The sequence below is a fragment of the Rhincodon typus genome, unplaced genomic scaffold (assembly GCF_021869965.1).
Source record: "Rhincodon typus isolate 14 unplaced genomic scaffold, sRhiTyp1.1 hic_rhity00002617, whole genome shotgun sequence".
NCBI lineage: Eukaryota > Metazoa > Chordata > Chondrichthyes > Orectolobiformes > Rhincodontidae > Rhincodon > Rhincodon typus.
Genome location: NW_025968255.1, coordinates 1 through 25,000, shown reverse-complemented (window position 1 = coordinate 25,000; position 25,000 = coordinate 1). Strand labels below are relative to the sequence as shown.

Here is a 25,000-nt window from a genome sequence, read left to right as displayed (position 1 = left end):
GGAGGCTATTGCTGTTTTAGATGAGACAGAAGGGGAAACAAAAGGGGAGGGGGAGATGCATTGCTGATTAGGGATCACATCACAGCTGTGTCAAGGAAGGATATATTGGAGGAATCTTGCAGTGAGGCATTATGGGTGGAGCTGAGGAATACGAAGGGAGCTGGGAGTTTTCTACTGACCTCCCAACAGCCCACGGGAGACAGAGGAGCAGATATGTAGTCAGATACTAGAAAGGTGTGAAAAAAGCAAGGTAGTTGTGATAGATGACTTCAACTTTTCTCTTATTGAATGGGACTGCCTTCGAGCCAGGGGCTTGGATGGAGAGCAATTTGTTAGATATGTCCAGAGGGCTTTTAGAGACAGTATGTTGACAATCCAGCCAGAGAGGAGGCCACTCCAAACTTGGTATTAGAGAATGAGCCAGGAGAGGTGATTGATGTTTCAGTTTCATTTTGGGCTTAGTGACCATAACTCCATAAGATTTTGAGTAGTCATGGACAAGGACAAGAGTGGCCCTCGGGTGAGGGTGCCCAATTGGTCAAGGGCTAATTACATCAAAATTAGACAAGAACTGGGGAATATATTTGAGAGCAGTTGTTTGAGGGCAAATCTACGTCTGGCATGTGGGAGGTTTTTAAAGACCAGTTGATTAAAGTGTAAGACATGCATGTCCCTGCAAAACTGAAGGATAGGAATGGCAGGATTCAGGAATCATGGATGACAAAGGAAACTGTAAACTTAGTGAAAAGGAAAAAGGAAGCATACGATAGGTCTAGGCAGCTACAAATTGATAAAGCCCTTGAGTATAGAGAAAGTCGGAAGGAACTTAAACACAGAATTAGGAAGGCTAAAAGGGGCCATGAAATATCTTTAGCAAACAGGGTCAAGGGGAATCCACCGCTTTTTATGCATATATTTGAAGAAGAAGGGTAGCAAGGGAAAGAGAAGGCCCCCTGAGGGACAAAGGAGGGAAGCTATACGTGGAGTGACAGTAAGTGGGAGAGATCCTCAATGAGTACTTTGTATTGATATTCACCGAGGAGAAGGACATGACTGATGTTGAAGTCAGGGATGAGTGTGTGAATACTCTAGAGAATGTCGGTATGTTAAAGGAGGTGGTTTTGGGTATCCCAATTGCATGAAGGTAGATAAATCTCCAGGGCCAGGTGGGATCTATCCCAAGTTACTGCAAGAGGTAAGAGAAGGAATAGCCGGGGCTCTCGGAGATATCTTCACATTCACATTCTGTTTGACCGCAAGCGAGGTTCCAGAGGACTGGAAATGAGCCAATGTTGTTCCCTTCCTTAAGAAAGAAAGCAGGGATAATCCAGAAAATTATAGGCTGGTGAGTCTGACGTCTGTGGTGGGGAAGCTCTTGGAGAAGGATATATGCACATTTGGAAGAAAATGGACCTGTTAGTGACAGGCAGCATGGTTTTGTACAGGGAGGGTCATGTTTCACCAGGCTGATCAAATTTTTTGAAGAGGTGACAAAGGTAATTGATGAGGGACAAACTGTAGATGTAGTTTATAAGGACTTTAGCAAGGCATTTGATAAAGTCCCACCTGGCAGATTGGTACAAAACTAAAATCACATGGGATTTGGGGTGGACTGGCTAGATGGATAAAAAACTGGCTTGGTCATAGAAGACAGAGGGTAGCAGTGGAAGGTTGTTTTTCAGAATGGAGACCGGTAACAAGTGGCGTTCCGTGGGGATCAGTCTTGGGTCCTCTGTTGTTTGTAGTATATATAAATGATCTGGTGGAAAATGTTTGGTCTGATTAATAAATTTGCAGATGACACGAAGATTGGTGGAGTTGCTGATTGTGCCGACATTTATGAAATGATAGAACTGGATATAGATAGGTACAGACATGGCAGATGGAGTTTAATCCAAACAAATGTGAGGTGATGCATTTTGGAGGATCAAATTTAGGTGTGAATTATACTGTAAATGGCAGAACCCTTAGGAACACAACATACAGATAGATCTGGGCGTGCAGGTCCACGGTTCCCTAAATGAGTGGCCAAAGTGATTAAGAAGGTTTATGGCATGCTTGCCCTCATTGGCCGGGGCATGGAGTACAAGAGTCGGCTAAACATGTTGCAGCTATGTAAAACCCTTGTTAGGCCGCATTTGGAGTATCATGTGCAGTTTTGGTCGCCACAGTACCAGAAGGACGTGGAAGCTTTGGAGAGAGTGCAGAGAAGGTTGCCTAGTCTAGAGGGCATTGGCTAGGAGGAAAGGTTAAAAAGTCCAGGATTGTTTTCATTGGAAAGACAGCGGCTGAGAGGAGACGTGATAGAGGTCAAGCAAATTATGAGATGCATAATTGAGTGGATAGTCAGAGGCTTTTTCCCAAGTTTGAAGCTTCAATTACAAGGGGGCACAGGTTCAAGGTGAGTGGGCAAAAGTTTAAGGGAGACGTGCGAGGAAAGTTTTTCATGCAGAGAGTGGTCGTAGCCTAGAAGGCACTGCCAGAGGTGGTGGTGGAAGCCGGCATGTTGGTGACATTTAAGAGGCACCTGGATGGTTACATGAATAGGGAGGGAGCAGAGGGATATGGACTGAATAAAGGCAGGAGTTTTTTTTTTAGTTTAGCCAGGGGATGACGACGGCATAGACCTGGAGGGCCGAAGGGCCTGTTCCTGTGCCGTACTTCTCTTTTGTTCTTTTTGTTGTTCGTTGTTCTTTGTTCTATTATGTCATACTTAGGTCATTTTTTTTTCACAAGTTTAGAGCAAATTGAAAATATTACCCTGTGAGTTCTGTGGTGGTATTAAATAAAGAATTCTTTGAGTCCTCCAGGAAAGCACTTTGTTCAGACTGATTGTTTTGAATTTTTGTTTATTCCAATAATGAACTGTCATAATATTTCCTTATATACTATATAAAAGAAGTAACGTTTAATAAGTGAATTTTGTCTCTAGATTTCAGTCATGTTGAACTGTGCAAAAGCAAATACAATTTGAGCATAGTTTCTTATAAACTTATAGAAGTTTTAAAAATTATCACAAACTGAATCAAATTTACAATTTCAAAAACATTGGATGGCATGCTTGTAACATTTCTCATGTTACTACTGTCTTGATGAAGTTCAATTTTGTGAGTTCAAACAGTCATGAGCAATGACTCGGTTTTTTAAAAAAAATGTGGTAAAAATTATTAGCTGTTTCAATTATGAGGATATCAAAGCAAAGTCCCGATCCTAGCTTTGTGCATTTGTGCACTTTCCAACAGTGACCAGTAGAAAATAGTCAAGAGCAACAAGTTTTTCTGATTGATTTTTTTCAACTTTTTTAATACAGGGAAGCAAGGCAATTGGAGAACACAGTTTTGTTCTCTTTACCAACCAGAAGTTTAGGTTGGAGTATTAGAACCTATTAATTTATTAGACATTTTATTAGTTTGATGACCAGGTAGCCTTCCCCTGAATAGATATTTATGTTTTTATGTTGCTTTCACAATGTATTCTGTGTCATAATTTTCTTTTATAAAAAAAATAATAGATGACTGCTTTTGCAGGAACTAATACTGTTTAAAGAATAAAGATACTTTTATTTTGACAGAGAATATTGAAGTACAATTTTGGAGTATCCTTTTGTAATCATTAATTGTTTAATTGCCACTGAGCCAGTGATGCCCATGTTCCACAAATTAATCATAAAAAAACAAATTAAGAATAAGAAAAATTACTGCTGTAATCTTTGATGGGCTCTGCTCTTTCCCTATATATCCTTTTACCCTTAATGTACTTATAAAATAACTTTGATTTTTTTTCTTTATTTTACCTGCCATTATTCTTTCATGCCAACATTTTGCTCTCATAATTTCCTTTCTTTTCCAAGTTTCTCCTTGCACAGTTGTAGAATCATACAGTACAGAAGAGGCACTTTGGCCTATCAAATCTATACTCCTCTATGGCTTCTGTAGTTTTGAGACCTCAGTATCTGCCAAAAGCCTCCCTTTTTCTCTTTTTCCAATCTTGCATACCCTGTTATATGCAGGGTTCGTAGGATATTTGGTCCCACCCTTTGTCTTTATTGAAACATGTTGACCCTGTACTCTCCCTGTTTCGTTCTTGAATACAACCCATTGCTGTGACACAGATTTATTTGAAAATATTCAGTCTTGGTCAGCTATAGTTTATTCACATCTGATCTTATAAAAATCCAGTATCTCTCTGGTTTTGAACTTGGATTTCAGAATTAGAATTAGATTTTATTGTCACGTACTCAAATACAGGAGTACATGAGTACCGTGAAAAGTACACAATCACCATTCCCAATGCCAGCATGGCTTATTAGCCATTCCACTTTTCAAGAAGGCTAGTAGAGATGAACCAGGAAATTACAGATTGGTGAGTCTCACATCAGTGGTAGGGAAGCTTCAAGAAAGTTATGAAGCAGAGAATTCATATCCACTTCGAAAGGCATGGTTTAATTAGGGATAGTTAACATGGCTTTGTCAGAGGGAGGTCATGCCTGACAAAGTTGTTAGATTTTTTTGAGAATGTGTGATCATGTGTGGATGAGGGACGTTCAGTTGATGTAGTTTATATGGATTTTAGCAAAGCTTTAGACTAGGTCCCACAAGGATGACTAATTGAGAAGGTTAAAGCACATAGAATTGAGGGAAACGTGGTGAGATGGATTATAAATTGACTAAGTAATAGGACACTAAGGTAGAAGGCTCTTTGAGTGTCTGGAGGCCTGTGTCCAGCGGTGTCCCACAAAGATCAGCACTGGGACCCTTATTGTTTGTTATATACATAAATGATACAGATGAATATGTGGGAGGAATGTTAAGCAAGTTTGCAGGTGACATCAAGATTGGTAGAGTGGTTAATAGTGGAGAAGATAGTTGTAGGTTGCAGAAGACTATAGATGGGTTGGCCAGATGGGCAGAGCAGTGGCAGATGGTAATTAACCTTGAGAAGTGAGAGGTGATGCACCTTAGAAGAAGAAACAAGATGAGGGAGTATTTAATGACAGGTAGGACACTGGGTAGCTTGGTGAAACAGAGATCTTGGGGTAATTATTCACAGATCTCTGAAGTCAGCAGGGCATATAGACGGCATATAGGATGCTTCCTTTGATCAATCTTGGCATTGAGTATAAGAGCAAGGAGGTAATGTTGGAGTTGTCCAGAGCGTTGGTTAGACCACAGCTGGAGTACTGGGTGCAGTTCTGGTCACCTCATTACAGGAAGGATGTTTGATAGCACTAGAGGGGGTACAGAGGAGGTTCACCAGCATGTTGCCGAGGATGGAAAAATTGAGCTGCAAGGAGACAGTTGAAAGGCTTGGATTGTTTTCTTTAGAGCAGCAAAGACTGAAGGTGGGGTTGAACATGATTGAGGTTTCTTACAATATGAGGAGTATGGACAGGATGAATAGTATGCAGCTATTTCTCCTGCATGAGGGGTTAATCACAATGGGCATAGCTTTAGGGTAAAGGGCAGGATATTCAGAGAAGATTTGAGGAATTTTTTTTTCCACTGGTGGGAGTCTGGAATGCGCTGCCTGGGAAGGTAGTGGGGGCTGGAAACCTTACAATCTTCTTTAAAAAAAAAAAAAAAAAATAAAAAAAAAAAAAATTTGGATGAGCGCTTGAAATATCATAACATTCAAGGAGATGGGACAAGGGCAGAAAATTGGGATCAGTGTGCCTTTAGTGGCAGCTATGTCACTGCAGACTCGATGGGCTGCAGGGCCTTTTCTGCGATCTATGAGTCTATGACTCTATTACTTTTACACTTCTTTGAAAGTTACCACATATTTCCTGTTCCATTTCTCTTGGACTGTTTGGGGGCCATTAGGGTTCTATGCTCTGTGTCCCACTGCCTAATTAGTTTAAACTCCTCCCTACAGCTCTCGTCACCCTACCTGCATATAACTGTTCTGGTTCAGGTGCAGACCGTCCTGATTGTAGAGGCCCCACCTTCCCCAGAAATGGTCCCAGTGATCCAGCAATCTTAAACCCTTCCTCCTGTACCAATTACTGAGCATACATTCATTGATCCTATTCTTCTTCCTCTGTTTTCACTAGCATGTAGCACTGGGAATAATTCAGAGATTACAACGTTAGTTGTTGTCTGTATCTTCTGAGAATTGTGAATCTTCAGACTTTTAACTCCACAAAGTTGAGCAATTGTGAGTTATTGAACATTTTCAAGACTGACAAAGATAAATACCTGGAACTGCAGTGGAATTGAAGATTATGGGTGCAGGCTGGAAAGTAGTTTTGAGAATCAAGTGAGATCAACCATGAATTTAACATGCCCCTGCTGCTTTAAGGCCTCATTTAAAATTGGCTTGAGATCCTTTTTTTGAGTTGATCTTCATTAAAATTGAACAGCTTAACAGTTTACAATTTCATTTATAATTTTTTTATGTCTCCAGAGCCATACATTAAGAAAGATGAGGGCAAATTTTAAAATTTGCAGAAAATATAATTGTTTAGTTTGCGAAGCAGAAAATCCTAAATTGAGTTCCTGGACTGTGTTGGGTTATTCAGTCCTGACCAACATCAGTGTGCTTGATCTGTTGAAAGAAAGGCGGCTTCTGCTGGAATATGTATGTTACAGGATTAAACTCAGCTATGATAGCTGCCAAAAAAGATTTCCATTTATATCATGTCTTTCAGGATGTGTAAGATTGAGTGTTCCTAATCACTTTGAAGCCAGTCAAGTACTTTTGAACTTTGTAATCCAGAAAATATAATAGCCACTCATGAACGGATTCTAACTGCAAACATGTGTGCTAATAATATTGATAGAGAGGTGTATCTTTACCAGGTAATCAGGGATAACTCATCTTCACTTTTTCAGAATAGTCCAAGGGATCTTTTACATCCACTTGAGGGGGCAGTATCTCATTTCAAGTAAACTTCTGATAATGCAGTGCTCCTTCAGTATTGCACTAGGTTATCAGCTTTGGTCTTTATCCTCTGGTCATGGACTGGGATTTGAACCCACAATCCTCTGACTCAGGTTAGAGTGCTACTGACTGAGCACATGACTGTTGCAATCAACAATATTTTGAGCTAACACTGAATGTTATGTTTGGTAAATGAGGACAATGCCACTCTAGAACTGTATCTCACTGTGTACTGCCTACAGCAGAGGAAGGAAAATGGACAGCCTGCTCAATTTCTCTTCAAATAGATTACTAGCTTTTTTTGAAAAATGTATCCAATGAAATTTTTTTTGATTTTCATGTCCAACTTTTGTAGGTGAGTCAAGATGGGAAAGCTTTGTTAGATAAACTTCAGCGACCTCTGACACCTGGCAGTGCAGACTCACTGATGGCAACAGCCAATTATTCAAAAGCTGTTCATCATGTCTTGGACATTATTCATGAAGTCCTTCATCATCAAAGACAGCTTGAGAACATCTGGCAGCACCGAAAGGTTCGACTTCACCAGCGACTTCAGCTTTGTGTTTTTCAACAGGATGTGCACCAGGTTGGTGCTAAGGTTTTGCTCTTAATGTAAAGTGAAAGCAATGAAATGTTTTTAATTGCCTGTTCTTCTAACTCTGCTGCAATTTTTCAAATCTTGCATTTTCAGTAGTTTCTGAAGGAAAATCAACAGCCAGTTAGACAATTATCAAGAAATTGTGTGCATTGGTGGTGTTTTAGGACTGTTGATAAAATACTGATGTATATTGTAATTTTTAAACGAGTTCCATCTTTGAATGTTTCTTTTCTTTTTGTGGAAAGCCACTACCCCTACATTTTTGAAGTCATAGCAAGAGGTACTGATTTAAAGTTATGACTTGAAGGATATGATAGTTTAGCAGTTTTATTACTTGACTCATAATCTGGATCCCTAAACTAATAGTCCGCTCATATGAGCTCACATCCCAAAATGGCAGTGGGGAATATAATTTGCTTAACTAAATTAATCTGAATTTTTAAGGTCTTAGCGAAAACTTGTAGCTTGGGTTATAGATGCAGTTGTTTGTTAGCTTACTGAGCCGGTTATTCTGTGGTGTGCAGATGTTTCATTACTTTTCTAGGCAACATCATCAGTGGAACCTCTAATCGAAACACTGGTGTTCTGCTTTCTTCTGGATTTTACATAAACCTCTGGTGTGATGGTCTAGTCGCTTTTGGTTCTGTTGTTTTAGCAGCGGTCTGTAAACAGAGTCTATTTCTATGTGTGTGTTAATGGAGTCCCGTATTGAGAACCAGGCTTGCACCTGTCGGTTCTGAGAAAGGGTCACCAGATGCGAAACGTTAACTCTGATTTTTTTCTTCCAGCAACTTCTGTTTTTGTTCCTGATTTACAGCATCCATGGTTCTTTTGGTTTTTATTTGGACTCTGTATTAATGACCATGAAATTATGGGATTGTCATTACAAAAGGCTTTTGAGCAAGGAAATCTTCCTTTCCCAGTCTGGCCTCTACTTCTTCATACTAGACCAACAACCATGTTCTTGACTCTTAACTATTTTCTGAAATTGCTTAGCAAGTCAGTCATTGAAATAAAATCACCACTAAAACAAAATCTAATAGGAATAAAACTAGATAGACACACAATGTTACCACAATACAAAGTTTTTATGATGCCAGCCCTTCCAGATCAAATTAGGGGCAAGTACTGTTCAAGCATTTTGAAAAGTGCCTCTGGGAATTCCTAGGTTTACGAAATACCATGCAACGACTGCCACATCGGACAGACAGGAAGGAAACTAGCCATCAGAATACATGAACATCAACTAGCAGCAAAACGACATGACGAATTGTCCTTAATATCAGTATACTCAGACAATGAAGACCGTCAGTTTAATTGGGACAAGGTAACCATATTAGCCCAAGCCAAACATAGACACGCACGGGGATTCCTAGAGGCATGGTTCTGCGCCCATAATGCAATCAACAAGCACATAGAATTGGACCTCATATACAAACCTATACAGATCAAAACCATTTTGAGCAGGCTTCTACAGTGACTAAGAATGTTAAGCCGATGAAAGGATCTGCATAGTCGACGTGTAACCAAGTCCAGGGTTTATCCGGCCATTGCCACAAATATCGGGGAGCTGCTGCCTCTAATTTCTGTCCTTGTTGACATTCTAGGCACTGCCTCATCAATGTGGCTATGTCTGCATACAACCCTGGCCACCATACATAACGTCTTGCCAATATCTGAATTTTGGAGATCCTGGATGACCCTCTGACGGCAGTCTTTACTCAGGGCAATCACCCTTGCTGACGCCGCGCACCCCCCCCCCCCCCCCATAGTAATATGCTGTCCTCAACTGTGATCTGGTGTCTCCAGGTCTAAAACAGCTTCAGTTCTTGTTGTGACAGCCTTTTGGTTTCTCCCATCACCGCCAGCTGTTTCAGTTTTGCCAGGATCGGATCTTTCTGCGTCCAAAGTTTGATATTGTCAGCTGTGACTGGAAGATTGTGTACAAAATTTAAAACCATTATGTTCACTTCCAGTGGCAGCACCGCTGGTGGTGTATCTGCTAATCAGAGGTGGCTCAATGCATCCACACTTGCGACTTGGCCTCCCACATGCTGTTCCAACTTGTAATTATACGCACTTAGTATTAGAGCCTACTACTGAATTCGACCTGAAGCAATAGGTGGCATTGCCTTGCCTCTTTAATTAGACCTAGTAGGGGTTTCTGGTCAGTTATTATTACAAACTTACATCTGCCAGGTTACAGGTGGAACTTGCTCACTCCAAATATGACTGCCAAACCTCTTTTCTCCATCTGGGGCTATTTGTGCTTTGCTTTTAGGCAAACTCCGAGATGCATAAATTGTTATGCATTACTCTCCATTGGGCCACACATAATACCAATACTACCCTGATACCATACAGGGAGGCATTGCATATCAATTCTGCATCTTGCTTGGGATCATTTTGTGCCAACACCTTAGAGGATGATAGCTGTCTCTTCTTTCCCTGAAAGCTATGGCTTGACTACTTGACCATTTCCAAGCTTTTTTCAGTTGTTGACATAAAGGTCCCAGGATGGAGGCCTAGGTATGTATGAACTTTGCTGTAAAGATTGGAGCCAGGTAGATCTTATGACTCTGAGATCCTTGATTGGGGTTGTTAGCTTCAGCCAATCAAGGATCCCTGATGTCATTTACCAGCAGGGAATTTGAATATTTTCTAAAGTCAAATATCATTCAGCATGTTTGGACATCTCCAAACCATCCATCATCCAATAGTCTAGTGGAATGAGCAGTCCAAATGTTAAAGGCAGGCTTAAAGAAGCACCCTCCAGGTTCACTCGATACCAAACTGTCTGGTTCCAGTTCAATTATAGGACCGCACCTTATGCAACTACAAGAATAGCTCCAGCAGATTTGCTGATGGGGAGAAGACATCCCACCAGGTTAAGCCTTATATTCCTGCACCTGGAGTGGTGGTGAAATGGCAGCAGGAATGCCAGTGCTGGCCACATGCCTCCTGTAAGTGAGAGAGACAATTTACTTGAGGGGACGAAGTCTTGTGCCAAATCCATGGAAATAGCTCTGCATGGGTATGAGGCGAGGTCAACGCGAGGTCAGGTCCCATGACAAACTAAGCTTGGGTAGATTATACAGTCCTGAACAAATGGGGAAGGGATGTTGTGACTGGAACCAGGTGGATCATATTCACCATAGAGAAGGACTTGGTGGGTGATGAGTCTGAGGAAGGGTGTGTAAATAGTTTTGGTCATGTTGAGATCAAAAGGGAGGAGGCATTGGGGGTCTTGAAAAACATTAAGGTAGACAAGTCCCCAGGGCCTGATGGGATATACCCCAGAATACTGAGAGAGGCAAGGGAGGAAATTGCTGGGGCCTTGAGGGAAATCTTTGTATCCTCATTGGCTACAGGGGAGGTCCCAGAGGATCAGAGAATAGCCAGTGTTGTTCCTTTGTTTAAGAAGGATGGCAAGGATAATCCAGCTAATTACAGGCCAGTGAGCCTTATGTCAGTGGTATGAAAATTATTGGAGAGGATTCTTCAAGACAGGATTTAGTCCCACCTGGAAATCAATGGGTGCATTAGTGAGAGGCAACATGGTTTTGTGAAGGGGAGGTCATGTCTCCCTAATTTGGTTGAGTTTTTTGAGGAAGTGATGAAGATGATTGATGAGGGTAGGGCAGTGGATATTGTCTACATGGACTTCAGTAAGGCCTTTGACAAGGTCTGTCATGGCATGCTGATACAGAAGGTAAAGTCGCACGGAGTCAGAGGTGAGCTTGCAAGATGGATAAAAAAACTGGTTCGGTCATAGAAGACAGAGGGTAGCAGTGGAAGGGTGCGTTTCTGAATGGAGTGCTGTGACTAGTGGCATTTCTCAGGGATCAATGTTGGGACCTTTCCTGTTTGGTTTTTTTATATATATAAAAATTTTTAAAAAAAAATGATTTGGAGGAAAATGTAACTGGTCTGATTAATAAGTTTGCCGATGACACAAACGTTGGTGGAATTGCACATAGCGATGAGGGCCGTCAGAGGATAGAGCAGGATATAGATTTGTTGGTGACTTGGGCAATGAGATGACAGGTGGAGTTTAATCCGGAAGAATGTGAAGTAATGCATTTTGGAAGGTCTAATCAAGATGGAAAATGTACTGTAAATGGCAGAACCCTGAAGTGTACTGATAGGCAGAGGGATCTGGGTGTCCAGGTACACAGGTCACAAAGTGGCAATGCAGGTGGAAGGGGTAGTCAACAAGGCATACGGCATGCTTGCCTTCATCAGCCAGGGCATTGAATTTAAAACTTGGCAGGTAATGTTGCAGTTTCATAGAACCTTAGTTAGGCCGCATTTGGAATATTGTGTTCAGTTCTGGTTGCCACTCTACCAGAAGGATGTGGTAGCTTTGGAGAGGGTACAGAAAAGATTTACCAGGATGTTGCCTGGTATGGAGGGCATTAGCTATGAGGAGAGGTTGGAGAACCTTGGGTTGTTCTCACTGGAACGACGGATGTTGAGGGGGGGACCTGATGGAGGTCTACAAGATTATGAAGGGCATGGACAGAGTGGACAGTCAGAAGCTTTTCCCCAGGTTGGAAGAATCAGTTACCAGGGTCCATGGATTTAAGGTGCGAGGGGCAAGGTTTAAAGGTGATGTACGATGCAAGTTTTTTTACACTGAGGGTGGTGGGTACCTGGAACTCGCTACCTGGGGAGGTAGTGGAAGCAGATAAGATAGTAGTGAGTTTTAAAGGGCGCCTTGACAAATATATGAATAGGATGGGAATAGAGGGGTACGGTCCCCAGAAGGGTAGGGGGTTTTAGTTGTGACAGGCAGCATGTCGGTGCAGGCTTGGAGGGCCAAAGGGCCTGTTCCTGTACTGTAATTTTCTTCATTCTTTGTTCTTTAATTTACTGTGCGATCCTTGATTGGTCCAGATTAACAACACCAATCAGGGAGCCCTGGCTGACAGATATAAACAGGGGATTCAGAGTCTTCTCACTTCAGAGACTGACTCCGAACTGGCTGGTAACAGCCAGTGCACCATGCACGTGTAAATAAAAGGGTCATTTGGCGATGAGATACCACCCTCTGTGCAGTTATTCCATTTCCATAATAATTCACCAACCCTGGAAAAGACCCAAGCCCCAGAGCACACAAGGGAGCTGGGGCACATTTGATCACCTTGGGATGCCTGGAAATTACACTTTTCCCTTGGGCATATTGCCCGCCTGGAAGAATTCTCAAAAGACTATGTCTGAGGTCTCTAAGTACTCCTTATTGCTTATTAGCATCCCATCTAGATAAATGGTGACCTGGAGTAGATCTTGCACAATGTTCTCCATCATCCGCTGAAAAATTGCACAGGCTGATTATACTCCCTCGTATATTGATATAAACCCTTATGGGTATTAATTGTGGTATACTTCTGAGAATCCTCATCTTACTGCAATTGCAAATATGCAACACTAAGGATTTCAACAGTGCTCCTGAGAAATTATAGATTTCCTCTAGTGAGGAAGCAGGCCATTTGGCCCATTACGTCCACACCGACCCTCTGAAGAGCATCCCACCCTATCCCTGTAACCCTGCATTTCCCATGGCCAATCCACCCAGCCCACACATTTCTGGGCACTACAGGGCAATTTAGCATGACCAATCCGCCTAACTTGCACATCTTTAGACTGTGGGAGAGAACTGGAGCTCTTGGTGGAAGTCCACGCAGACATGGGGGGAATGTGCAAACTCCACACAAACAGCCACCCAAGGCCGGAATCGAACACTGGTCCCTGGTGCTGAGAGGCAGCAGTGCTAACTACTGAGCTACCGTGCCGTATGGCTCATGTCCAGCTTCATGAAGGATAGCTCTCCGTCACCTTTGCATATATATCCTCTATGTAAGAAATTGGATAGTTACCCAGCTGCGAAAAGCAATTTGCTGTTTGTTTAAAATCCCCACAAAGGCGAACCCACCCACCGGGCTTCAAAATCGATCTGACCAGTGCTGCCCATTCCACAAACTGGATTAGTTTGATGATTCCTTCACTTTCCAGTCTTCTGATTTGAGCGTCTATTTTTGCCTGTAAGGCAAAAGGCACTGGGTGGAATGTAGAATTGTGGAATTGCTTCCTGGTCAACATGCAAGTGTGCCTTGACTCCTTTCATAGTCCGTAGACCTTCCTGAATGACTTAAGGGTATTTAATCAGGATTTCGCTCAGGCACCTTTTCTGTAATTGTAAAATGTTATACCAATCTAGGTGAATCTCTCACAGCCAATTTTGTCCCTTCAAGCTTGGGCCAAAGCCTTTTACTGTAGTCACTGGTAGCTGAACCAGCTGCTTCTGATAAGAGACCAGAACCAAAGTTGTACCCTTAATATGTAAAAGCTCTCCGGTATACGTTCTCAGTCTAGCTGATGTCTTATGCAAACTTGAGGGTTGGAGTCCAGAGTGAATTTTGTTAAAGGCTGGTTCTGTAGTCACTGAAATAGTTGTGCCACTATCGACCTTCGTTACAACTGGGTGACATTTTGTTCAGACGTTCTGATTTGGATGTTACTCGGCAACTTAACTGTTCCAAAACACATGTACATGGACTTTTCAGGGTGTGTATTCTCCTGAATACTGGCTTATGAGTTCTGTTACTCAATTTAGATCTAGTGGGACTCCTTTGCTATCTCAATTTTGCATACCAGCAGCAACTACAATGGCGTGCTGGACCAGATCTTGAAGAAAATTTTTACCATTTGGCTGAGGTATGGCTTTATTCTGGGTTTTGCTGTGGGCTGACCTGGAGTCCCTCTGTTCACGATATGTCCTGAGCGAGGCTGTGCCTTCACTCAAGTGGCGTTCTTCACGCTCGGTTGGACTGGTGAGGGTGTCCACTTCCCTCAGAACACCCTGTAGTTCTTATACTCCACTTGCTGTGTTTTCCAAAGATAAAGCCAGTTAGAATGCCTGTTTCAAATCCAGTTGGGCTTCATCTAGTCACATGGTCACATTATTAATCCCATATTCTAACTGGTCTCTCAGCACCTTATTAAGGGTTAAACCAAAGCCACATACCTCTGTCAGTCATCTTAACCTAGTCAAAAATGCCAATTATGGATTCCCTTGGTTCTCGAATTGCTGAGTAAAACCAATAGCATCTCAAAATTAGAATTGGCTTGGGCTCACAATATTCCTTAACTAAGTCCACCAACTCTTTAAAAATTTTGGTATCCGGTGCCACAGGAAAAGTTAGGCTCCTCATAACCAAAAAAAGTTGCAGTCGATAAGCTGTCAGGAGAATTCTTGTTGCTTTACATTTGCCCGTTTTTAAAAAAAATGCATTCTTTCCACATACTGGGCCCTGTCTTCGGCAGGGCCAAACGAGTCAAGCTTCCCAAACAGCATCATGATGACAGAAATGCTTTACCCTAACTGAAAGACTACTGTTGCGAGTGAATTTCTTCAGGAATGTGGTTTACTCTCATTGCCACTGAAATAACTCCACTGAGGCCGATATTCCATCAGCAATTCCAGCTTTATTTACATGGAGAGTCCTTGACACTGGTCCAGCTCTCACTGAGTCAGAATGTCTGACACTTCTCTTTATCTGTCAGCCAGACCTTGCTGATTGGACTGGATTAACAACCCCAATCAGAGAACTCTATTCTATGAGGTCCACCTGGCTGACCTTGTTACAATCACTACCTGATTCAGATACATGATGTAATAGCAGAGCATTTAGAAATACGTGGTAAAATCAAGCAGTCAAATAAAAGCAAAATATTGCAGGTGCTTGAAATCTGAACCAAACAAACTGGTGGAGAAACTCATCAGATCTGGAAGCATTTGCAGAGAGAGTAACAAAGCTCATGTTTAAAGCCCAGTATACTCTTCGGAACTCATGAAGAAGCATTCTGAAGAAGTGTTATATAAGACTTGAAACATTAATTCCGTTTCTCTGTCCACAGTTGATGCCAGACCTCCTGAGCTTTTCCAACATTTTCTGTGTTTGCATAAATTCAAGCAAAGTCAGCATGGCTTCATGAAAAGGGAATCATGCCTGACAGATTTTTTACAGTTCTTAGCTACAAAACTAAGCTGAGGGGAGGACCCAAAAGGTGCAAGTAGGTATAGACAGATTAAATGAGTGAGTGACAAGATGACTGATTGAGTACAATATAATGTAGGGAAGTTAGGACGTATTCACTTTTAAGAATATGAATATTCACTCTTTTTTAAGTTGTGTGAAAGTTGTAAATTGATGTTCCATGAGACCTGAACTCGCGTGAACATAGAATCCCTACAGTGTGGAAATAGGCCCTTCAGCCCAACAAGTCCACACTGACCCTCAGAGCATCCCACCCAGACCCATCCCCTTATAACTAACCTAAGCTACATATCCCCGAACACTACAGGCAATTTAGCACGGCCAATTCACCTAACCTGCACATCTTTGGACTGTGGGAGGAAGCCGGAGCACCCAGAGGAAACCCACGCAGATGTGGGGAAAATGCGCAAACTCTACACAGATAGTCACCTGAAGGTGGAATTGAACCCGGGTCCCTGGCGCTGTGAGGTAGCAGTGCTAACCACTTGGCCATCGTGCCACCCCAGTATCTGTCAGCCAGAGCTCGCTGATTGGACCGGATTAACAACCCCAATCAGAGAACTCATTCTACGAGATTCAGCTGGCTGACGTTGTTACAATCGAGTATATTGGATTAAAACATTAGCTTTGTTATTCTCTCCGCAGATGCTTCCAAACCTGATGAGTTTCTCCACCAGTTTGGTTGGTTCAGATTTCCAGCACCTGCAATATTTTGCTTTTATTTGACTGCTTGATTTCTAAATGCTGTGCTATTACATCATGTATCTGCTCAGTCACTGTACAAATGCAGCAAGAATTAGGAAGGCAAATTATGTGTTGACCTTTATTGCGAGGGTGTTGAAATACAGGAATAAAAGGTCTTGTCAAAGTTGTATAGGGTTTTGGTGCAATTATACTTGAAGTACTTTTTGCAGTTTTTGCCTCCACATTTACAAAAGGATATGCATGAATTGGAGGTGATGCTGCAAATGTTTAAGTTGATATTTGAGAATTGAATCTAGATTCTCTGGAATTTAGATGAAGGAAAGGGAATCATGTTGAGATATATAAGACTCTGAAGAGGCAGGTGCTGATTGTTTCAATTAGTTGGGATCTAAAAAACAGGGCTCAGTCTTAGGGTAAGGGTGCTGATCATTTAGGACCGACTGAGGAGGAATTACTTCACTTAAAGGGTTGTGACTCTGAGGCATTCTCTACCCCAGAGGGTTGTGGATGCATTGTTCTTAAACAAACTTAAGGCTGAGATGTACAGAGTTTTGCTATCTTTAAATCATGGGATAAAGGGAGCGGGCAGGAATGTAGAGTTGAAGCTCAAGATTAGGCTGACCAACTTAAATGGTGAAGCTGGTGCAAAGGCCACACCCACTGCTATGTCTTACGCTCTTGTTTTCAACCAGTAAAAGCAGGCGATCTTCCTGTGGGCCTAAGTGGGGTGTTCTGGAGTTTGGGGTGGGTGGCCCGGTGAAGAGAGGTCCTCTTAAAATACGCTGTAGCACATGGACCCTCTCATCTCCAGCAGTAAAAGCAAGCCATGTAATGCTCATTTCCCCACTGTTACCAACAGCCATGACTCCTCCTGCCCTCACAAGAAACATTTGTTCCTTGGCTGTGGCCTGCCTGACTTGTCTCCTTACTCAGCTTCATTCTGGGACTTGGTCCCTCATGCTGCTTCTTGCTGCTTGCAGCCCCAGTGGTCACTGCTCCTGATGGTGCTCCTGGCCATCGAATTGCCTGGCTGCTTACAGAAGTGAGGTCTTTACCCTTAACTGGACAGGCATCCTGATGCCAACCAGATTATGGCTTGATGGAACTGGCTCGGGAGGTATTTCTTTTGGATTTCTTCCCAACTGTCAGGATCATTGCTGCAGAGTTTGGCCCCATGAGTACATGATGTGTTGCATTGTAATTGTTTTGGCTTTTTCATTACAACAGCTCAAGAAATATCAGCAATGGTTGATGAATATTGAAGGAGATTAATCTGCCAAAGAATGTCCTTTACCTTAGTTGATAATTGCTTTTGACCCAGAAACTGATAATATATTAGTCATTGGTAAAATTCCAGCTCATGATTGTTGATTTGTTGAAGGTATCTGATAGTGTGTTCCTAACCCAGTGTCTTTTTTTATTAAATTTTGTAGGTATTGGATTGGATTGAAAATCATGGAGAGGCCTTTCTCAGCAAACACACTGGAGTGGGGAAGTCATTGCACAGAGCCAGGGCTCTACAGAAACGGCATGAGGATTTTGAAGAAGTTGCACAGGTGAGGCTGTGCAAAGCCTGATTTTAAAATACTCCTGCTTGTGCAGGCTTGGGCAATATGGAGCTCAGTGTTTGATTTTTCTAAAAAAAAAACATAAGATACACAGAGACCCATAATGTTTGTGATACATTATGCGTTGCTAGCTGAATTCAGCAAGGAAGATCACATTCAGAGTGAGACACAACTAACACAAGTATATAGTTCAGGTAATTTGGAGGCAACGTGGGAGTAGAACTCATAAATCATTGAATTTCTAATGTGTGGAAGGAGGCTGTTTGGCCCGTTGAGTCTACACCGACCCTCCAAAGAGCATCCCACTCAGACCCACCTTTCTACCCTATCCCTGTAATCCTGCATTTCCCATGGCTAATCCACCTAGCCTGCACATCCTATGGGAAATTTGGCATGGCAAGTTCACCTAACTTGCACACCTTTGGACTGTGGGGGCAAACCCACACAGACACCGGGCGAATGTGCAAACTCCCCACAGACAGCCGCTGGTGCATGCAATCGAATCCAGGTCCCTGCCCCTGTGAGGCAGCAGTACTAACCACTGAGCCGCTATGCAGCGGTTCAAGAAGACAGCCTATCACCCCTTCTCAAAGGCATCTAGGAATGGGCAAGAAATGCTGGCCCAACTCGCGACACGCATATCCCATGAAAGAATTTATGAAACGATATCATAATAATTGGTACATTAGCTTGGAAAATAAATTACCGCAGTGTGAAGTATTTGTGCATTGAACCATTCATTTTCTTGATGCTGCATCATTAATTTGTATTTACTTTTTACACAGTTGGATTTCTGGAAATGAGCTTTGACATGTTTTTCAGTACGCACTTTAAACAGACCTGCTAAAGGGAGATGAAGTTGAAATGAACAAATCAAAACCAAAATGTGCTGGGGAATGTTAATTGGTTGAAATTAATTTTTCAATAACTAAAGCCCCTCATCCCTGCTCCCATTTTTGTAAACCTACTCTGCCCCCTTTCCAAAGAGCTTGAGATCCTTCTCCAAGTGCGGGTCTAGTAGTGGACAAAGTCCTCCTGATGAGGCTGTAGCAGTGATTTGCATAACTTTGTGAATTCTGTGCTCTATCCTCTAATAATAAACCAAAAGATTCCATATGCTTACGAAATAACTTATCCCATCACTGTTGAAGATTTTTTTTTCTCTGTTCCTGCACTTTCTTTAAAATTCTATCATTCGCTTTTTGCCATCTGTAAGCTTTGAAATCATGCCCGGTGTATGCAAGTTCATTTTCAGCAGGAAAGATAATGAAATACACTGAATTTAGGAAAAGGTCACTCGGACCAGCAATCTGAGCTGTTCATTACCCTCCACCCTACACCTTGTGTCTCACCCTATCAGCACTGCTCCCTCTAAACTGTGCACAGGCACAGCTACTCCAAGAATCTGCACATGGTGGTCAGCTAGCTAATGCTATTCACAGCACTGACTTCCTCTTCCACAAGTTGATGCCTATTTTGTGATAGAATGAAACAAGAAAAGATTCATATAAATGAATCTTTTCTTCATTTTCAAAGCTTAAAATTCAGTAGCCGAGTGAAAAGGTTGTTAAGGGAGCTGACAGAAGGACACATTAGGGATTTTAGAGCAGCCTGTGAACTCGGTGCAGAGCAGAAGAGGTGCTTTTTGCTTGATGTTTTGGCTCATAGCTTATAAGGTTTTTTTTTTAACAGAATAAATTGAAACCCAGTGCAAAAGAGTGATATGACAGGTAAACTGTATGTTCAAAGGGTGGTAATAGCTACTAATTTGACTATCAATTTTCGTTTACTTTCAGATTGAAGGTAACTAGGGGAAATATTTCCAGGCAACAAACTGAAAGACCAGTATGAAATTTGTAAAAATCAAATTAAGAACAAAGTAATTAAAAAGAGTTGCCGAGCCAGGCAGTGTGTTGTAACTGCATGATGTGGGATTTGGTGGACCCCGTTGTGGTTCATAGTGACCACATCTGTATGAAGTGTTGATTGCTTGAGGAGCTCCAGCCCAGAAGGATGAGCTGGAGTCTGGGCATCAAACACTGCAACACACCAGGAATGGGGAGTTACCTGGATGCTGTATTTCAGAAGGTAGTCACACCCCTTAGATTAGCTACCTGAAATTTGACCAGTGGTCAGGGTCTACAGAGAGTGACTAGGAGTGAGATAGGTAGAGGTTTGAGATTGTCAGCCACGCAGGAAGCAACAATGGGGGCTGTAGGGAAGATGAGCAAACTGACCATAGTACCATGGTACAGGGAACCATTCAAGAGGGGAGAAAAAAGAGATGTCGTTGTAATCGGGGATCGTATAGCCAAGGGAATAGACACTGTTCTCTCTGGCCAGGATAGAGAGTCCCAAAGGCTGGAGATCAGGACTGGTAACTAAATATCCTAGGATACACGTCTTATCAAGAGGGCAGGGTTACCTTGTCAGTAAGAAATGAAATTAAATCGAAAGCAAGAAGCAATACAAAATCAGAAGGCATAGGATCTGAGTAGATAGAGGAACTGCAAAGGAAAAGGTTCTGATGGGAGTTCTGTACAAGCCTCCTACCAATAGTAAGGATGTGGGGAAGAAAATAAATTGCATGTCTTTTCTATTACAATAATTATGGGAAGCTTCAGTATGGAGGTAGACTGGGAAAATCGGGTTGGGAGTGGATCTCAAAAAGAATTCATGATATGTCGATGAGATTGCAGATCACTAGGGGACATGCAGCTCTGGATTTGCAGATTTAACAGGGAGCTTTCAATGACGGAGCCCTTGGGAGCAATGACTGTAGTATGATGGAAATCAACCTGTAGTTTGAGAGGTATAAACTTGAATCAGGTGTTGTAGCATTACAATTGAGTAAAGGGAACTACAAAGATATGAGGGAGGAGCTGTCCAAAGTTGATTGGGAAGGGAAGCCTTAAAGGGAAGACAGTGGAGCAATAGTGACAGGATTTTCTCAAAATAATTCGGGAGGAACGCCAGAAATTCATTCCAAGGAAGAGGAAACATTCTAAGACGAGGATGATGCAACTATGGCTGACAAGTGAAGTCAGGGACAGCATAAAAAGCAAAAGAAAAAGCATACGTTCTTGATTGATGAGGCAATCCGGGGGTTTAGGCAGAAGTTGGGAGAATGGAGTTGAGAGACTATGTTGTTCACTTGGAAACTTCATTTAATCCCTAAACTTCATTTATTATGTAAATTTGCTACTCATAAATTTATTGGTTTATGATAATTTTGTTTTCTTAAATAATTAAAGTGAACAGGGAATTAAAAGTTGCAAACCTTGTCAAAAGGCTTCTTCATAAAAGTAACTGTTTGTACATTACAGGAAAATGGAGCAAATTACCCCCATCTTAGAAATCAATTCCATTGTACATTTTTAAAGATGTACATTGTACATCGTTGTTCTTAAACTGTTATCCTCATTTCTACTCCGAAGAGAGTTCTGAATATGTTTTGTATTGAATTCTGGCCTGAAGACAATACTTAACGCTGTAGATTAATAACTTTAGATAGAGTTCATTGTTCCCTCCCAGTACACCCTGAACCTGTGTAGAAACTCTCCCACTATTTTGTTCTCATTTGTAAATTCACAAAATAAACCCTGATCTGGGCCTGCTGATGTAAGTCAGCATTGCATCGGAATCAACATCTGAAATAATCACCTCCTTTTGCCTCACGTCATTCTTTTTATCAGTTAACCTCTTAGAATGCAGAAACTCTATCTGTCTAACCCATGCAGACACGGTGAAAACGTGCAAACTTCACACAGTCGCCTGAGGCTGGCATCAAATCTGTATCCCTAGCAATGTGAGGTAGCAGTACTAACCACTGCGCTACTGTCCTGCCCTTTCCCACATATTATACCACAACAGCCATCAACGCCTCCAAAAAGTACTTTTTCTGTGAAGTGATTTTGGACATTAGGTGACAGTGAAAAGCACATTATGATTGCAGGTTATTTCTACCTTACCAGGCGTTGCCCAGGCCTCTGAGTTTCCAGTATTTTCTCGTTCATTTTAGAATTCTAGTATCCCCGGTATTTTCTTTTGTATTTAAAGGTACTTATTACAAGTAATCACAGTTATTGTTGAAATTGAGAGCTGAATTGTTTCTTGTAAGCAATCCAGTTTTTTTATCCTGTCGTGTTGCTTTTACTATAGCACCACCTGGTGGTGATAGACCTCAGCATATTAAATTGGATATCTGGAATGAACGATAGAAGAGATATTATTGTACAGTGGTAGCGTCCCTAACTTGGGCCAGAATCTCCAGATTAAAATCCTGCCTCAGGAAGTGATGGCTCTGGAGGGTATCTTAATAATTTTTTGTTCCTTCAGTCACAGCTTCAGTGGCTGGGACGGTATTGATTGCCAATCTCAAATTGCCCTTGAAAAGTTGCTGGTGATCTGCCTTCTTGAACGACTGCAGTCCTTCATGTGAAGGTAAACCCTACTGCTGAGGTACTGTTAGGGAATACCATGATTTAACACAGTGACAGTGAAGGAATGGTCGTATGTTTCAAGTTATGATGGTGTGTGCCTTGGAGAGGAACATGCACGTGGTGTTCAGGATATAAACAGAGAAGGACAGGGTAAATAAAGATAAATTGGTCCACTAGTTGAAGAATCTAGAACTGAGGGTATAATCTAAGAAATGAGGTAAAGCTATTCAGGAGAGAGAGATGTTAGAAAGCACTTGTACTTGGAAAGCCATGATGTGAATGTGCCGGTGTTGGTCTGGGGTGGACAAGGTCAGAAATCACACAACATCAGGTTACAGTCCAACAGGTTTATTTGAAAACACAAGCTTTCTGAGCCTCACTTCTCCTTCAGGTGTTAGTGAGAGAGGAGTATCAGACACAGAATTTATAATTAAGAGATCAAAGGGTTACACCACTGATGAGGATGTACTGAACAAACCTAAGATGCTATTAAATCATTAAACAGTTGGAATGTTTTAATTGATTAATATGTATATGTAAATCCCTGAATTCCTTTGAAGTCACTGCCCTGAGTGAAGTAAAGGTTTTATCAGTGTAAAGAAGAGGTGACATTTTAGGTCAGACAATGCATGTTAGGTGTAAGGCCCTGTTTAGAATCTGTTTGTATTTTGGTTTGGAGTCAGACTGGTTTTATTTGAATCATAGAAATCATAGAATCCCTACAGTGTGGAAACCGGCCCTTCGGCCCAACAATTCGATGCAGACCCTCGGAGCATCTCGCCCAGACCCATCCTCCTCTAACCCACCTTATCTACGCATCCCTGAACACTATGGGCAATTTAGCATGGCCAGTCCACCTAGCCTGCACATCTTTGGATTGTGGAGGAAACCAGAGGACCCGGAGGAAACCCACACAGACACGGGGAGAATGTTCAAAATCCACACAGACAGGCCCAAGGGTGGAATCGAACCCGGGTCCCTGGCACTCTGAGGCTGCAGTGCTAACCACAGAGCCACTGTGCTGCCCCTCAGTTTCTTTGCAAAGTAGGAATTTATAAAATGCCACATTGATTGACAGTCTATAAATTGTGTGCTTTTTGAACAAAACAGAATGCATCTGCAAATACAGATTCACTCCATAGATTGGGGCGGCGCAGTGGCTCAGTGCTTAGCACTGCTCCCTCACAATACCAGGGACGCAGGTTCAATTCCATCCTTGGGCGACCGTCTGTGTGGGTTTCCTGTGGTTGCTCCCACAGTCCAAAGATGTGCAGTCTAGGTGGATTGGCCACACTTAATTGCCTGTAGTGTTCAGGGATGTGTAGATTAGGTGGGTTATAGGGGGATGGGTCTGGGTGGGATGCTCTGAGGGTCGGTGTGGACTTGTTGGGCTGAAGGGCCTGTTTCCACACTGCAGGGATTCTATGATAGATTCTTGTGTGTGTGTTTGGAGGGAGTGAAGTTGGAGAGAGAGTGTGTGTGTGTGTGTGTGTGAGAGAGAGGGGCATGTGCGTGGAGAAAAAGAGAGAGAGTGTGTGTGTGTGTGGGAGAGAACATGTGTGTGCCTGTGCGGGGGAACACTCCAGTGGTTGAAGACATTCAGCCTCGGATTTTCAGGTAAACGACCTCCAAAACAGACTTAAGGATACTTAACAACACAGAGTCACCGAGCAGAGGCTGATAGCCAAGCTCGGTACCCGTGAGGATGGCCTCAACTGGAATCATGTCGGACTATAGGTGACCCTACCACACTTGCACGTGCGCGCGCTTGCACGTGCGCGCGCGCACACGCACACACTCTCTTTCCCCCATCTCTGTCTTCCCCGGGTCTGTTTCCATACTGTACATCTCTGACTGTATAATGATTGAAGTGTGAAATGATTGAAATCATTTTAAATCTGAAATTGAAAGTGACTATGGAACCATTGTGAATTGCCATAAAAACCCACCTGGTTCAGAGATGTTCTTCAGGAAAGGAAAACTGCCATCCTTAGATGGTCTAGCCATCTAAGGATGGTTAGATAGACCTTAGGTTTAGGGTAAAAGTTCGGCACAACATCGTGGGCCGAAGGGTTTGTACTGTGCTCTATGTTCTGTGACTTGAGACTCAAAGCAGTATTGCTGGAATCCTGTGACATAGCCTAGCAAGCGATTCAGTTGTATCAAAGCTAGAAAGTCTCAAAAGAAAAAGTAATGAAACCAGAACGACCACCTGGCATCAATAAGGCACTAGCAAGGAAGGCAACAAACACAGCCCTGTCAACTCTGCAAAAGCCACCTCATTAACACTGCTAGTGCTGAAATTTAGCGATCTGTCTCATAGACCAGGCGTAATTCCTGAATCATGCATTACACACACTGTCCCAGACAGCACCATCAGTAGATATATCCTCTGTCATCAGCAGGATAGATCCAGTGATATGCAGTCAGTATTAATCTGGATCTCGAAGTGTCTTGTAGCATCACATCAAACACAGGCAAGGAAACCTCTTGCTGATTGACATGTATTGACACCTCCAGTCATGCTGGTGGATTGGGAAATGTTACCAAAAGAAATGACAGTGGATAGGCAATGGCAAACATTTAAAACAAACAGGTGAAATACAAAAATTGTTTATTCTTCGCTGGTGTAAGAATACAAAGAGAACAGTGGCCAAATCATGGCTTAAGAGGGAAGATAGAGATGTATTAGGTGCAAAAAAAAATACAAAATGGCAAAAAAAAACTGATAAACCTGAGGATTGG

General features: G+C 42.3%; 1 protein-coding gene across 1 annotated transcript; it reads left to right on the top strand.

The window, feature by feature from the left end:
- The first annotated feature begins 7,241 nt into the window (after nucleotides 1-7,241).
- On the top strand, nucleotides 7,242-17,832 carry LOC125481570 (triple functional domain protein-like). Its single transcript, XM_048593292.1, has 2 exons — nucleotides 7,242-7,468; nucleotides 17,679-17,832. The coding sequence occupies exons 1-2, from the start codon at nucleotides 7,310-7,312 to the stop codon at nucleotides 17,820-17,822; spliced, it is 303 nt and encodes a 100-aa protein (XP_048449249.1). The 5' UTR covers nucleotides 7,242-7,309; the 3' UTR covers nucleotides 17,823-17,832.
- Nucleotides 17,833-25,000: the final 7,168 nt, after the last annotated feature.

Bases quoted from the DNA above. Each gene is read 5' to 3' on its own strand.
- LOC125481570 (XM_048593292.1), top strand. From the start codon at position 7,310: ATGGCAACAGCCAATTATTCAAAAGCTGTTCATCATGTCTTGGACATT. The intron at 7,469-17,678 runs GTTGGTGCTAAG...TAAATTTTGTAG, and splicing joins TTCAACAGGATGTGCACCAG to GTATTGGATTGGATTGAAAA.